General features: G+C 41.2%; 1 protein-coding gene across 2 annotated transcripts in view; it reads right to left on the bottom strand.

Moving 5' to 3' along the window:
- Positions 1–14,054, bottom strand: part of NSF (N-ethylmaleimide sensitive factor, vesicle fusing ATPase) — a 155,432-nt gene continuing 141,378 nt past the window's right edge. The window contains exons 18-21 of one of the 2 annotated variants that reach the window (XM_024760811.1): positions 7,547–7,681; positions 6,130–6,243; positions 2,110–2,165; positions 1–1,658 (exon numbers count right to left, since the gene is read on the bottom strand). In XM_024760811.1, the coding sequence (XP_024616579.1) occupies positions 1,613–1,658; positions 2,110–2,165; positions 6,130–6,243; positions 7,547–7,681 (351 nt within the window). In that variant the 3' untranslated portion in view covers positions 1–1,612. The remainder of the gene's footprint in view (positions 1,659–2,109; positions 2,166–6,129; positions 6,244–7,546; positions 7,682–14,054) is intronic. The other variant, XM_024760810.1, reaches the window with a different exon arrangement.

Raw genomic sequence — 14,054 nt, 5'->3', positions numbered from 1 at the left:
TTTTCAAGTATATGTACTCTTTATTGCATTCCTTCATTTGCATTAAACAATATTTATATTTTTTCAATATAGTTTTGGACAAAACACAAAGACATTAACCTTATTTAACAAGACACATAAGTTAATACAATGTGTGCTGCTTTCACGGGAAGAGAAAAAAGAGGCAAGATCTAAAACAGATAAGGGACTCCAGGATATTGGCCACCAGCAATCACAGAATTTCACAATACAATCCACCTAAAAAAAACACAACAAAACAGCCACAAAATAAGCTAGGGATGAAAACCCAAAAGAAAGTAGTTGTGACATACAAGTCTACTGAAAATATACAGAGAGCAAGATCTGGAGATAATTTACCTTCTACCATGGGGACAGATGACATAGCTACACCCAAGTACCTGATGCGTGACAAGCCTTACAGGTGGTGGTAGGTACCTTCAGGCGGCTCCTGATTGCTTGTCCTAGAAGTTTAGGCAGCAACGGACAGAGAGTGGCATGTTCCACAAGTCTCCTCACCAAACATGACGACCTGATTAAATTTCTTCAAACTCGGCTTACACCACCGTTCTCCTTCTCTTTGGAAGAAGTGCGCAGTGGGGAAAGGAAATGTCTTCAGTGTATTGGAATGGATATTAAAAGACTGAGGGGAGAGGACTAGAAAGTGGTTTATTTTTTCTGGAAAATAGTGTCTTATTTATGCTAGGTAGTACAGATAATTTAAAGGAAGGATACATTCTAAGTAAGTCATTAAGCTAAGGAAAAAGGAAAAGTGGTGATACTAGATAAGCCTTTAATACTAAACTAAGGGATTGACCCATTTAGAGTTGGACACTAATGAGTACTGAGAGGGTTTTAAGTTACTTTCATGATGCCTTTCTGTTTAGGGGTGTGTGCTTTTTCCATACACATCTCTCACAAGCTGTTAACAACATCTACCAAATGGTAATGATTAGCATATCTCTTGCCACAGAGCAAATTACTTATATTAAGGGGGTGTCACAGCCAACATGGTAATAATCTGACTTTCTGTTAAGAAAGATCTCCTGACTGCAACTTGGAAACATCTCTGAAAATGACTGAGAACAGCATCTTAGAAATTCAAAGCCCTGCTTCTTTAGGCAAAGATAACCAGGCTTCCGGGAGAACCTTTAACCGTATATCCAATTACCTTTAGTGTTAGCACAAGGAAGTTACAAAATAATCCCTCTGAACCCACACCTCTATTCACTGCTCCTGGTTTACACGTGGGAAGTCTTCCTTCTACTCCGTGAACTGCTGTTCGCAGCATCGCCGCGTGTATTGAGAGTTTTGGGCTCACGGTGGTGGTAGGAGCTGAGAATGCGTAGTGTTCACAAGCACAGCATGTCCCCACGTTTAAAGACTGAGCAAGAAGGAATCGGCTTGCACGGAAAGGTGAGCACGGCATATTCTAAAGCAAATGTATACCTTCCGCAAAACTGCGTATCTCAATAAGCACAAGGAAGCGAGTCTCACTGCACTACTCATGCAGAGCGAGCACGTGTTGAAGGTAGGGAACATTTCACTTTGTCCAGTATCTTGAGTAAGTCGAGTGAAGATCCCAGGCCACCTTCACCTTGGTCCCTTTCCTTGGTCACTTTGTATCTGAAAATAGTTCATTTTCAAAGTCGAGGGGGCTACTGAAAAAGACATATCCAAAACACAAAAAACAGATGACGGTCTGCAAAAAGCCGTTCATCACAAAACCACACTAAAAGCTTCTTAGTGGCTTTTCTACATTTTTCACTATGTATTTGCTATTAGATGAGCATTTCACAGAAGCAAATGGTTATGCTCCATGCAATTTAAAAGCAGGTTCCAATAAATATGTACCACTGAGCTTTTTCCTGCCTTGTGACAAGGAAGTTTTGCAAAGCAGGACAGGGAGAGCAAACCAAAAGTACAACCCATTTCCTTGCTTGGTCTCCTAGACCTACAACACAGCCAAGAATTCTAATAAATGGAAACAAAGTTGTCCAAGAGAGGCTGAGAATTCAAATTCACACGCACTGTACAGCAGCTCTTAGAATAGGCACGTGGGTTTAAGAGTGGGAAGTCTGGCTGGCGGTCTTAAGTGTCGCATGTACTTACGCTCCTTCTTCTCTCAAGAGGGCCAAGAATTTTCTCACACGGTATTCAGGATCCATCTAAACACATCAGAAGAAATAAAGACAACGGGTTAGTGGTGCCTTCTAATAATGATGCACTTACTTCATGCCAAGAAAATGATCAGGTTTATACTTCCTTAGCGCTTTGCTGAGTCACAGAAATGTGTTACCTGCTCCTTGACCAGTATTCTGATACACAGCAAAGCAGACTGTGTCACTCAAGGGAAGTGAATGGGATTTCCCAGCATAGAGAATCGCCATGCACGAGGTTGCGAATGACCCAGCTGGTCATCCACAGGCACCTCAGTTGAGCGCTCCCTTAGCTAGCACCGGGTGAGGAGGCAGCACTGAGAGGCACCAAGTGTGAGACCGGGGCTGCCCACTCATGGGGGTGCACACGGCATCCAATTCATAGGGTTCATCGAAGGCATCAAAGTAAGACCAAAACTGAAGAAACCAATTGGTGTTGATTAAGCAACTAGAAAATAGCTTATTAACTCTATATAATGGACACTTGAGCTTTTCTTAGCCTTGGTCTCTCTTGCATAGTTTCTTCTTTGCAATTAATGAAAAAAATTGTGCTGAAACTAAAAAAAAAAAGAACAGTGGGGCTGATTCCTCTGACACGCTCTCTGGATAATCCGGGTCTCTTGTGACTGAGAACCACATTGTGAGTCTAAAAAAAAGATGGGGGAGTTAGTTCTGGCTCAGGTTGTTATTATTAATTATCCCTACTCATTTTCATTTCATATTCATATTTCTACTAATTTGTTTAATTATATTCTCATTGGTCCACCAGAGATGTGAAGTAATCTAAAAAATGATCATTAGAAACATCTTTAATGGGGCTTCCCTGGTGGCGCAGTGGTTAAGAATCCGCCTGGCCAATGCAGGGGACATGGGTTCGAGCCCTGGTCCGGGAAGATCCCACATGCTGTGGAGCAACGAAGCCTGTGCGCCACAAATACTGAGCCTCTGCTCTAGAGCCCACGTGCCACAACTACCAAGCCCGCATGCCACAACTACTGAAGCCTGTGCGCCTAGAGCCCGTGCTCCACAACGAGAAGCCACCGCAATGAAAAGCCCGCACACTGCAACGAAGAGTAGCCCCCACTCGCCACAACTAGAGAAAACCCTGCGCGCAGCAACGAAAACCCAATGCAGCCAAATATAAACAAATTTATAAAAATTTAATTCCTTAGGATTAATTTTTATTGTAAGAAACACAATAAATATTTATTGTAAGAAACACACCTAACTTTTTAAAAAATGTTCCAGGGCAAGGAGTCTGTTTCCCAAGAGGGAACTCCCTGCCCTCCAGGAATAGCTTTCAAATGCTCAGTGCAGCTGTGGGTAAATGTGCAATTGGATTCCCCCCTCCAACCACTATTTTTTTTTTTTTTTAAGATTCCTTCTCTTCTATCCCAGAAAAACATCTGAACAGAAGTTTCAAATGTATCAAAGTTAAGAGGTCAGACTACAAAGGACTAAGAAAAAGTGTGAATATTTAACAAGAGAAACATTTTTCCTCTTTGGGAATAGAATTACATATGAGTCAATTGTCAAGTTCTTTAAAAAAAAATGGAACTGGCTGGAGTTCCGCTGTAGTCAGTACTTGCAGGTCTTTGCCCATTAAATATATTTAATATGTGTGAGCAAGGACTTACTGACTTGCCTGTAGCTATGGAATTAAAAGTCAAGAGAAAGGGAGGAAAAAAGTAATCTAGATAAATGACTTTATTCCCTCAGGTGACATCCAGTCAGAGCAGATCCTCAGCACTGTGCAAGTTTTAACAGAATTGTGTATAGTGAACAGAGAGGTAACATGACTTACATTCTGCTAAACTACATGCCTCCTCACTTAGGCTCGGTCTCTCTAAGGCAGATCTAAAGAGAATTCACTCAGCTGCACCAAATCCATTTGATGTGAAGGGGTTCAAACTCAGAGGCCTATGAAGTGTCAGTCGCCGAAGATTAGGCCTGAGTGCCCCACTCTCACTTTCCACCCCACATACAGAGGAAGCATTAACTTGATCACTGACCGGTGGGCATCAAAGGAAGAGGAAGGGGTAGGGATTGGGGAGAAAAACCCACATAGTTTCTTCTATGCAATTATTGAAAAAAAATTGTGCTGAAACTTAAAAATTGAAGAGTAGAGCTGACTATCTGACAAATTTATCTTTTCCAAGGAAAGAGCCAATGTATATGCACCTTTACCAAGAATAATCCTAAGCAAAGTGATTTGTCTGTAACTTTAATTTACTGCTCAAAATGAAAAATAAATAAATTGGCTTTAAAATAGTCCAGCTGAAAGTTCAGTAAATTAAACTTTAGGTTTCTGAAAGCTACAATTTTATTTTATTTATTTATTTTTTGCGGTACGCGGGCCTCTCCCGTTGCAGAGCACAGGCTCCGGACGCGCAGGCCCAGCAGCCACGGCCCTCGGGCCCAGCCGCTCCGCAGCATGTGGGATCCTCCCAGACTGGGGCACGAACCTGTGTCTCCTGCATCGGCAGGCAGACTCTCAACCGCTGCGCCACCAGGGAAGCCCTACAATTTTATTTTTAAATAAATTTACAGGACTTCCCTGGTGGCGCAGTGGTTAAGAATCCGCCTGCCAATGCAGGGGACACGGGTTCGAGCCCTGCTCCAGGAAGATCCCACATGCCATGGAGCAACTAAGCCCGTGTGCCACAAATACTAAGCCTGTGCTCTAGAGCCCACAAGCCACAACTACTGAGCCCGTGTGCCACAGCTACTGAAGCCCATGTGCCTAGAGCCCGTGTTCCACAGCAAGAGAAGCCACCGCAATGAGAAGCCCACGCGCCACAACAAAGAGTAGCCCCTGCTCACCACAACTAGAGAAAGCCTGCGCACAGCAATGAAGACCCAATGCAGCCAAAATTAAATAAAAATAAAATAAATAAATTTATATAAAAAAAAAGAAATTTACCAGCAAAGATTAAAAAGCATTTGCTTCGTGATTCCAATTTGTTATTGGTCCAAGAGGCTATTTCAGAAGTAAGTGAAACTTAAATTTCACCTCATCCACCCACAGCTCACACTGCTGGAAGAGCAGGACTGAGCATAATACATGACTCTCAGAATGCAGCCAGCCTGTCCACCTAAGACCTGGGAGAGAGTCATCCAACGGAAGTTTACTGAGTGCCCAACTATGTGTCCAGTTCTGTTCCAGGGGCTGTGGATTTAGTAGGGAGTGAGAGCCAAGGTCCCTGAACTCACAAAGCTTAGAAGTGATTTATTATCTAACTAGTATGTCAGATAAGGACAAAAAGACACAGGATGTGCACACGGAGGGGTGGAGTTACAAAAAGAAGAAAGGGAAGTTGCCTGTAGACGTGAGAAAGTCCCAAAGAGGTTTCATCTGTTTTTGCCCAGGCAGTAGCCAGGGGCTTAGTTTTCTATGTGATCCTGGACGCTTCAACCCTACAGTAGTTTGCATAAAATTTCTAGGAGCCCTGCCAGGGGAGAATATACACAGCTTAAGTCTAATCTGTACACTCAATTACCTTGTCCCTTGAAACTGTCTCCCAGGTCCCTTTTGGTGTCTGTGCGTCGCTTCCTGACCTCTGATGGACAACGCCATCCCACCCCCCGACCCCTGTAGATAACTGGCTGTGACCCTGCATAACTCATTGACAAACCGGTGGGACACTCAGGACCCTCACCTCTAAAGTGAGGGGGCAGCAGAACAATTGTTCTTTTAAGTCCTCTCTAGTTCGAAGACCTAGTGACTCCCTAAATTAAAACTTAAAGTAACTCTATATTCTTTTCTTCTATTTTTGAATTTTAAGAAGTAGGAAAGAAAAGTACCAGTAAGTTATTGTTTGATCTCAGAAGCAGGCTACTAACACCAACCTGATTCTGGAAATAATATAAAAGAATTATAACTTAAAACCTCAGCGAGAGGGAATGATAAAAACTCTTGGGATATATCGTGAAGCTTCTATGTCTGAACCATACGGAGAAGGAAGCATCTTACCTGTAGGGACATCTCGATCAACATTAGTAACTTCTTGATTCCTATCCACACCTTCTTCCCTTTGACTTGCTGTGCAATTGTGGTGCGTTCTTTATCCCTGAAGTTGCCCAACAGCTACAAAAAAAACAAAAGCACTTCTATAAGTGCATCAACAACATTAGTTAATTCCCACATTTACCCTTAAAAGAACAGTGATAAGAAGTACCTAACTGGTTCAAGCTGACAGAATTCTCTCATATTTTAAAATCTAACCTGACTTGCCTGAAATCCATTAGCTGCAATCAGGAAAATGAAAACTGGTATCCTAAGCTCTGTTTTCTTACGGACCTTGATTATAATTTAGAGATATATTTGCTGGGGGAAAAATAGCTCCAATCCATAATAAATATCAGTTAAAATTTTTAACATTCCTTTCTAGGAATAATCTGTTATGTGTCAAAGCAGACTAAATTTAATTCTCTTACTCAACCCCAGCACAAAAACTGCTCAAACAGGTAAGCTGGAAACACTTATCATATAGATAGTTTCTATTTTGTTGGGAGTATGCCCCAATTGTATGGGTCGTGAGGATTTTAAGAAGCCTTCCTGGGCTTCCCTGGTGGCGCGGTGGTTGAGAGTCCGCCTGCCGATGCAGGGGACACGGGTTCGTGCCCCGGTCTGAGAAGATCCCACGTGCCGCAGAGCAGCTGGGCCCGAGGGCCGTGGCTGCTGAGCCTGCGCATCTGGAGCCTGTGCTCCGCGACGGGAGAGGCTGCGACAGTGAGAGGCCCGCGTACCGCAAAAAAAAAAAAAACCAAAAAGAAGCCTTCCTGACTCTCACTGCTGAACAAGTCACTAGATAATATTTTCTAACACCTCATCAAGTCATTTGTGCACATGGATATTAATCAAAAGTTTAATAAAGGATATATATTTTTTAAAATTAAAGACTATGTCATCCTCAAAAAAATACTTCCACATTATGAACTTGTTAATAAAGGGGTTGCTTTTACTTCTATAGCTTTTTTCAAGTTTCTAAGGCTTTAACCATTGCTCCAATTTATTAAATGCAAGTAAATGGGCTGAAAGCAACTATGAATAACTGAATTTTCTATTTATTGATGACTCTCCTCCCTTGCCCCATTCCAAGTTTCTGGCCCATGTAATCTATATGCATTAGTCACGCTGGGCACAAAGTAATTCACTTCTGGCAGTTTGTATGCTGCTTCCACCAAGGAATGAGGAATTACTTCACTCTCACTTATATTTATCTCTTCTTCCTCTAATTCCTGAAAATGACTGCAGGTGTATCCCAGGTTCCGTGTTCTAGGTTAACACAGAAACTAAACACCAGGTGCGATGTCTGGGGCACCCTTAGCATTAATCCAGCCTCAATTCCTTTCTTTGAACGGTGTGCACTCCACTGGCTCATTCTCACCTCCAAAGCCTCTAGCAGCTGCTCTCCTGTGGCAATGCTGGGCACATGGATGGTGGTGCTGAAGGCGTTAAGCATTTCCATCTCCTGAAGGACATCTTTGCGGCTTGTGGTCCCAATGATAAGAAGCTTGCGGCCCTGATCATAGGGAGAAAATGTGTTAAAACACATGTGAAAGGACTGAATAGGAAACTAGAGTAAGCCTGAACAATATCCATTTATTTAATCGCAGAAATGCAAATGATTAGGCAAAAGAGAAGGAAAAAAATTCAGAATTGTCCTCTTGAAAATCCTTTTTTTTTTTGGGCCGTGCTGTGTGGCATGTGGGATCTTAGTTCCTGCCTGCAGTGGAAGCACAGAGTCTTAACCACTAGACCGCCAAGGAAGTCCCTTGAAAATCTTTAAAAAATGTATGAACAACATGATTCAGAAAGAGCAACACTTTCTTCAGCACGTGGTTCAGAAAGAGGCAACTGCTCTTCCTCTTATCCATATCAATAACATCACGGATCAGTACATCAGGAAGATACACAAACCAAATAGCAAGATACCTGAGTATATGTTTGTAATTCATTTTTCACAGCCAACATAGTATCAATATATGTATGGTTGGGAAAAAAATGAAATGAATGAATGGAAACCCCATGCCACCCACTTAGCAAGGCTTTATTACGGTTTTTAGGAGAGGTAGGATAATAATAATAGCTTACATTTATGCAGCAGTTAACTGTGAAAGGCATGGTGCTAAGTGCTTTACATAATTGTCTCACTTAATATCTTTAATTTCTTTTTAATTTTTAACCCCAAAATATACAAGGATTGTTTAAAAACTATAGCAGGCCTAGGCCACCATTCCTGATTCCCTCTCTCCAGAAGCAACCATTTTCTACTCTCTTAGTTTTTCTTCTTGTATTTACTTCCTTATCTTTAAATAACAATGGTACACTATTATTTTGATTTTTCTTTTCAGCTTTAAATATTATTTCCTGAATTCCTATTATGGAAGAGGGAGAGTTAATATTAATTTTGCACAGCCCCCCACCCCAATATGTCCTTTTTCTCATCCTTCCAATTATTTCACAGTCTTTAGTTAAATCTATATTCAGTATTTATTATGATTATATAAATATGATTTACAGCTAAGCCATGTAGTGTACTATTAAATTTCCTTTCTTGGGCAACATTTTGCTTTTATTAGAGTTAATAATTGCCATCCCCCCCCACCCCTTTGCTTAGTTTATCAAATACTTACCACAAGTTCATCCCAAACAAATACAGCCATGGATATCATACCAATATGTTCAAACATGTTAGGGAATTTTAAAGTTTTGGCTGTTTTTTCTCAAAGACATTCCCCTCCTGGAGTCCTCTGTTCTCAAAGTTCAATCTGAACTGACTGTTCTCTAGGCCTGCTGCACAGCTATAGCCCTAGAACTTTCTTCTCTCCTCTGTTAGATCCCCTGTCTCCTCACCTTCCTTTGTTTTTTCATTTATTCTCTCTTTCCATGGTACATATACTTCAAAAGCTTCCTGAGAAAGGGTGTACGGGAGGTAAAAATTTTAAGACCTGGAAATGCCTTTATTCCACCCTTAATACTGTACACTTTATACTTGATAGTTTGGCTAGGTATAGAGAACAAGGTTAGAAACAATTTTCCCCACAGAATTTTCAAGGCATTGTTCTATTGTCTTTTAATTTTCAGTGTTGCTGACTAGAAGACTGATGCCATTCTGATTTCCTGACTCATTGTTTCTAACTTTTAAAAATAAATACAATTTTAAAAGAATCTTTTCTTTATCCGTATGTTCTATAAGTTATGAACCTTGAGATAAGTCACTCTTTCTTGTTTATTGAATGTTTCTTTTTTAAAAAAATTACATCCTATTATATTTCATGGATACTACCTTATTTTAGATCTCTGTGAATACTACACATTTTAAAAAATGTTTTCTTCTTTTCTCTGCTTTGTCTCCTCTGAGTTCCTTTTTTTTTTTTTCTTATTTGTTCATTGGTGGTTTTCTTCAAGTGTCTGGTGATGGTTGGATTACTATTCACACTTAAGAGTTAAACTAGTGACTGGAAGCTCTGAGTCTGAGAGCTTCATGATAGGATGATAAGACTTGGCTGATTACTGGGCGTCCCCCAAAGGTCAGGATGTGTACATTTTCCCCGGAGAATCTTCCAGTCTCCTTCCTGAGGGTTATAGAGACTAGTTCCCAACATACTACATGGGAGTCGATGGGGGAAGGAGTCTGGGCACCTCACCACTCAATATGGAGACTTCCATTTACTCCTATTTGCAGTATGGCGCCTCTTTAGATCAATCTCTCATTCAGTGTCCATTATGATCCTAAGAATTAAGTATGAGCATTATCTCTATTTTACTGATGAAGCTACTGAGTCTTATAGATTTAGCTAATTTGTTCAAGGTCTAATAACTAATAAATGATGGAGCCAGGAATGGAAACCAGATCCAGAATCCAAAATTGTATACTGCCTTTTTTCACGAAGAAAAACACGTTTTAAAAATGTTTACTCAGAAAATGGAAGAGGAATGGATTTTAAACTATGTCACTAGATTTATGATACACACTCATTCCACAGATAAGCCTTTAATACAATTAAACCTTTCACAGATCTTAGAAACTCAGGGCATTAAAATAAATGAGAAAATTTTAAAATTATGTGAAAATTAAATTAAATGTAGGAAAAGATTTTAAGAAATTGAAGATCAGATGCCAAAACAATTTCAACTGGGGTTTTGTAAATATTAAACCACTATTGCTAATAAGGTGTGCTAGCCTTCCTCAGTCTTGCTGATTGCTTTTGTCCATCTGTTGTGCCAAGAATAGATGATGCACCAACATAAACAAAGGCCTACCAAAGAAACAAGGTTGAGGCTTTCTGGTATAATTAGTAATTGGCATACCAAATGCCTGTGCAAAGACTGTGAGAGAGAAGTACACCTCTGAAGTATACACTTAAAGGGTAATCATTGTTATTATTCAAGAAACCAACTAGCTAAAAATCAAACACATTGTCAACAGACCTTTACCAAGCTCCTGGATGAATACGGAACAGACCTCGTATATACAGAGAGACAGATACAAAACAGATCATTATAATACAATATGGAAAGGTAGAGGTATTGCACATAGGATGTCATGGTAGAGGGAAGAAATGTGTGGCAGAGACACATTTTCTTTTTCTCTGGAGGAGACAATATCTGAACTGAGTCTTAAGGAGTGAGTGGGGTGATTAGGAGACGAAGGGGAAGGACATCCAAGCCAGAAGGAACAGAAACAGATAAATCCAAAGGCAAAATAACAAAAACAAAAACTGGGGTGCTGGGGTAATTACGAACACATAAAGACATATAAGCTTCTACTATGTAACAGAAAAGTGGTGCATTTACACTCGAACTATTTTTCAACTATTTTAAAATTCTCTTTGTAAACTTAGGAACATATCCTTGAAGGCTCATTAGATGCCAAAAGCCACATAGGCTGGTATATCTTCATTACAATTAAAGATAACTGTTACTTTGCTTTTTTCCTTAGGTTTTTAATGTTCCAGAGTCCATAATTCAAACCCCCTCATCTTGCCCCTCTCTTACAGAGGACAACACTGGCCCTAGAAGAATGGCTTCTTACCCATTCCCGAAGGCTGGAATTGCCATTTTCCTAGTGAAACTTTGTCTTATGTTACCAGTGACTATGCTCTTCAGAGTGTTAAGACTGGGAAATGTAGAGCAACTTATAACGGAGATGTTAATTTATGTTCTGCTCTTCTTCTTGTTTAACAAGACTGCAAACACTGCAGAGAGGTCATGACCCAGGGAAGTTCAGGCCTTGACTTGTTAGCATCATCTTTAAGAAAACACCGAAAAACATTACCAAATAATTAAATTGTGCTGGGTCATTCTGTATATTAATTAGTGGTAATACTCATGAGGACGCTTTACCATGAAAAACCAGCTCTGAATATATTAATATCATAAATCACACTGGAGAACATTTTGGAGAAAAAGTTGCCAGCAGCATGAAATGAGAAGGCCAGCTTTAAAAATAAAAGTAGAGCTTAACCCAGAAAGAGAAATCCAACTACTAGTGGCTACTAGTCTGAGTCTATAACGCCAAAACATGCCCCTTGATGGAAAGAAAAAAAGCTGAGCGACAACTTACTTGGAAAAAATTGTTCCCAGCATACTCTTCACTGAGATTTTCTAGTCCTGATGCAATAAAGAAAAGGCCTAAATAAAACGACTATCTGCCAATCGGATTATGATAAACATTGTTCCAAGGTTAAATAAGTATTAGTTAACTAATTCTTAGTACCATAAGAAGCAACTCAGGTGAAAACATTACCATGAAAAAGGCAGGGCTCAGTCAGGTGTTGATCCTTCAGAAAAACCACTTCTTTACATGATGAAGAATGAGCCAAGTACTAAGCAGTATCTAAGCCTTTTGCCACACAAAGGACTAACCAGATAATCCACACCCTTTCATAGGTCCTGCCCATTGATTGGCCCCAATAAACTGATTTGCAACAAAAGTTCATGTGGAAGAAAGCTTTTTTTTCCCTCCCTTAAATAAAAATGCCACCAATATAATACTGCAGTGAAATGGAAGGGCTGATTTTAACCTGCTAACAAAAGTAAAGTCAGTTATGCAGTAAAGAAAGGCCAATTATTTCCATATCATTCAACGCTGAGCAAGGGCAATACACTCTTGCTAAGAAGAATGAACTGTGAACAACTGGAAACACTGAAATGGATTAAGGAGTGAGTGTGCCGGGGGCCTTAAACTTTATTTTCTCGTTGTTAGAATTTGAGGCTTTTGTAAACAAAAATGAAATTTTTCAGAATTCAGAATTTATAAGCCAAGTTAAAGATAAAATAGATTAGTTGATCAGACCATTAACATGAATTGACTCTGTTCAGGTATTTATGGAATTATGAGATTCAGTTTGTGCCTCTAAAGTGAGTACAATCTGGCTGGGGAGACCAAGTAAATATTCAGGGACCACTGCCAAGTAACACACCAGCAAACACCAATGAATAATGGCTGAGGGGACACAGCTTATGGGCACAGCTTCACTGGCATGGGGTCATCCGGGAAGATTCCTACAGTATCATAGAGACACTGATGAAGAGGAGGCCCTGGAGGAGAAGGGACAGGCCTTCCATGCTCCTAATTCCCATGTGGGTGGTGGAGGCAGCTGAGCCAGAGCCCTCAGGGCTGAAAACGAAGTCTTTTTAGAGAGATGCGGAGTAGGCAGCCGACAAAAGGAAGACTCAGAATGCCAAACTAAGAAAGGAGATTTAGTATAAAAAGCAACAGGAAACTAAAGAAGGTGCTGGAGGAGGAAGAACTGTGATGACGAGGAAGATGATCCCAGTAGCTTCATGCCGGGCAGTCCGGCAGCCTGTGAGGGGGCTGCTGCGGGAAAGACGGCTCTGAGAAAGGGTCTCAGAGTGAGCGCGCCTGGGAAGGGTCGGCGCCTCGTCATCAGTGATGCACACACGTGCCTTCCATTTCAACGCAAGCCCAGGGTGGGCAGAAAGCAAGGGAGGAGAGGCAAGTCCCCTGACGGACAGGTGGCTTGGTGCCATACAAAAAGTACAGGCTCCACCATTCATAGCTGGGTGATTTGGGCTAGATTACTGAACTTCTCAGCACCTGTTTCATCCTCAACCATAAAAACGGGATTAAAAATCCTACCTACTTGTCAGAGTAGAGCATGACGTGAGAATGTGTGGGGGAGGGAGGCCTTTGCCATCACTGTCAGAGGAGGCAGGAGTGAAAGGAAGTGAGAGCTTGAACGATGGTCTTGAGGGGAACCTGAAAAACTGTCCTCTGCCTGGGATGTCAGGAATCTATGACATCGGGTTGGGTGGGCGAGCAGTGGGGCACCTGAGAATTCCTCTCTTCTCAACAATGCACGGCACTGGCCGCAAACGATGCCAAGCGAGTGCATTCTCCCAGAAGGCCAAGATTCACTCTGCATTAGGGGGAGATGAGCGCACCGATCTTCAGCTTAACGACAGTTAGTCAAGGCCCAGACGTGGCCTGAAGCTAAAGATCAAACGCCCCTCAGAAGCAGCCGTGACAGCAGGTTGAGAGTGAGGGGCCTCGGTGAGAGGCAGGGACTCTGAGGAAGAAATCAGCTCAGGGCAGAGGATGTGAAGCTTTTCTGGTAAGAGGTGCTTCCGTTTGTCACACTAGCTTCATTCTTGAAATGGGAGTAATGTCTGATATTTTAACTTAGTTTGTTATTATTCAGTGCAGATTAAATAAAAAATTCTATCCACCATAGAGCTTATACAACTTTACCACTGCATTTATTTGCAAGTCTGAATCTTGTTTCTAGCTTGTCAGCTCCCTGGGGGCGGGGCCATGTTTTATTCATCTCTGTCCTTGCAGGTCTTTAGCACAGCATGCCTGGCACACAGAAGATACTCTGATGTTCCCTCTACCTAGAATGCTCTTCCCTTATACATCCACATGG

Source organism: Neophocaena asiaeorientalis, unplaced genomic scaffold, assembly GCF_003031525.2.
Source record: "Neophocaena asiaeorientalis asiaeorientalis breed wild unplaced genomic scaffold, Neophocaena_asiaeorientalis_V1.1 scaffold30, whole genome shotgun sequence".
In the NCBI taxonomy this organism is placed as follows: domain Eukaryota; kingdom Metazoa; phylum Chordata; class Mammalia; order Artiodactyla; family Phocoenidae; genus Neophocaena; species Neophocaena asiaeorientalis.
The sequence above is the reverse complement of the archived record's forward strand: the minus strand, read 5'-3'. Positions and strand labels throughout refer to the sequence as shown.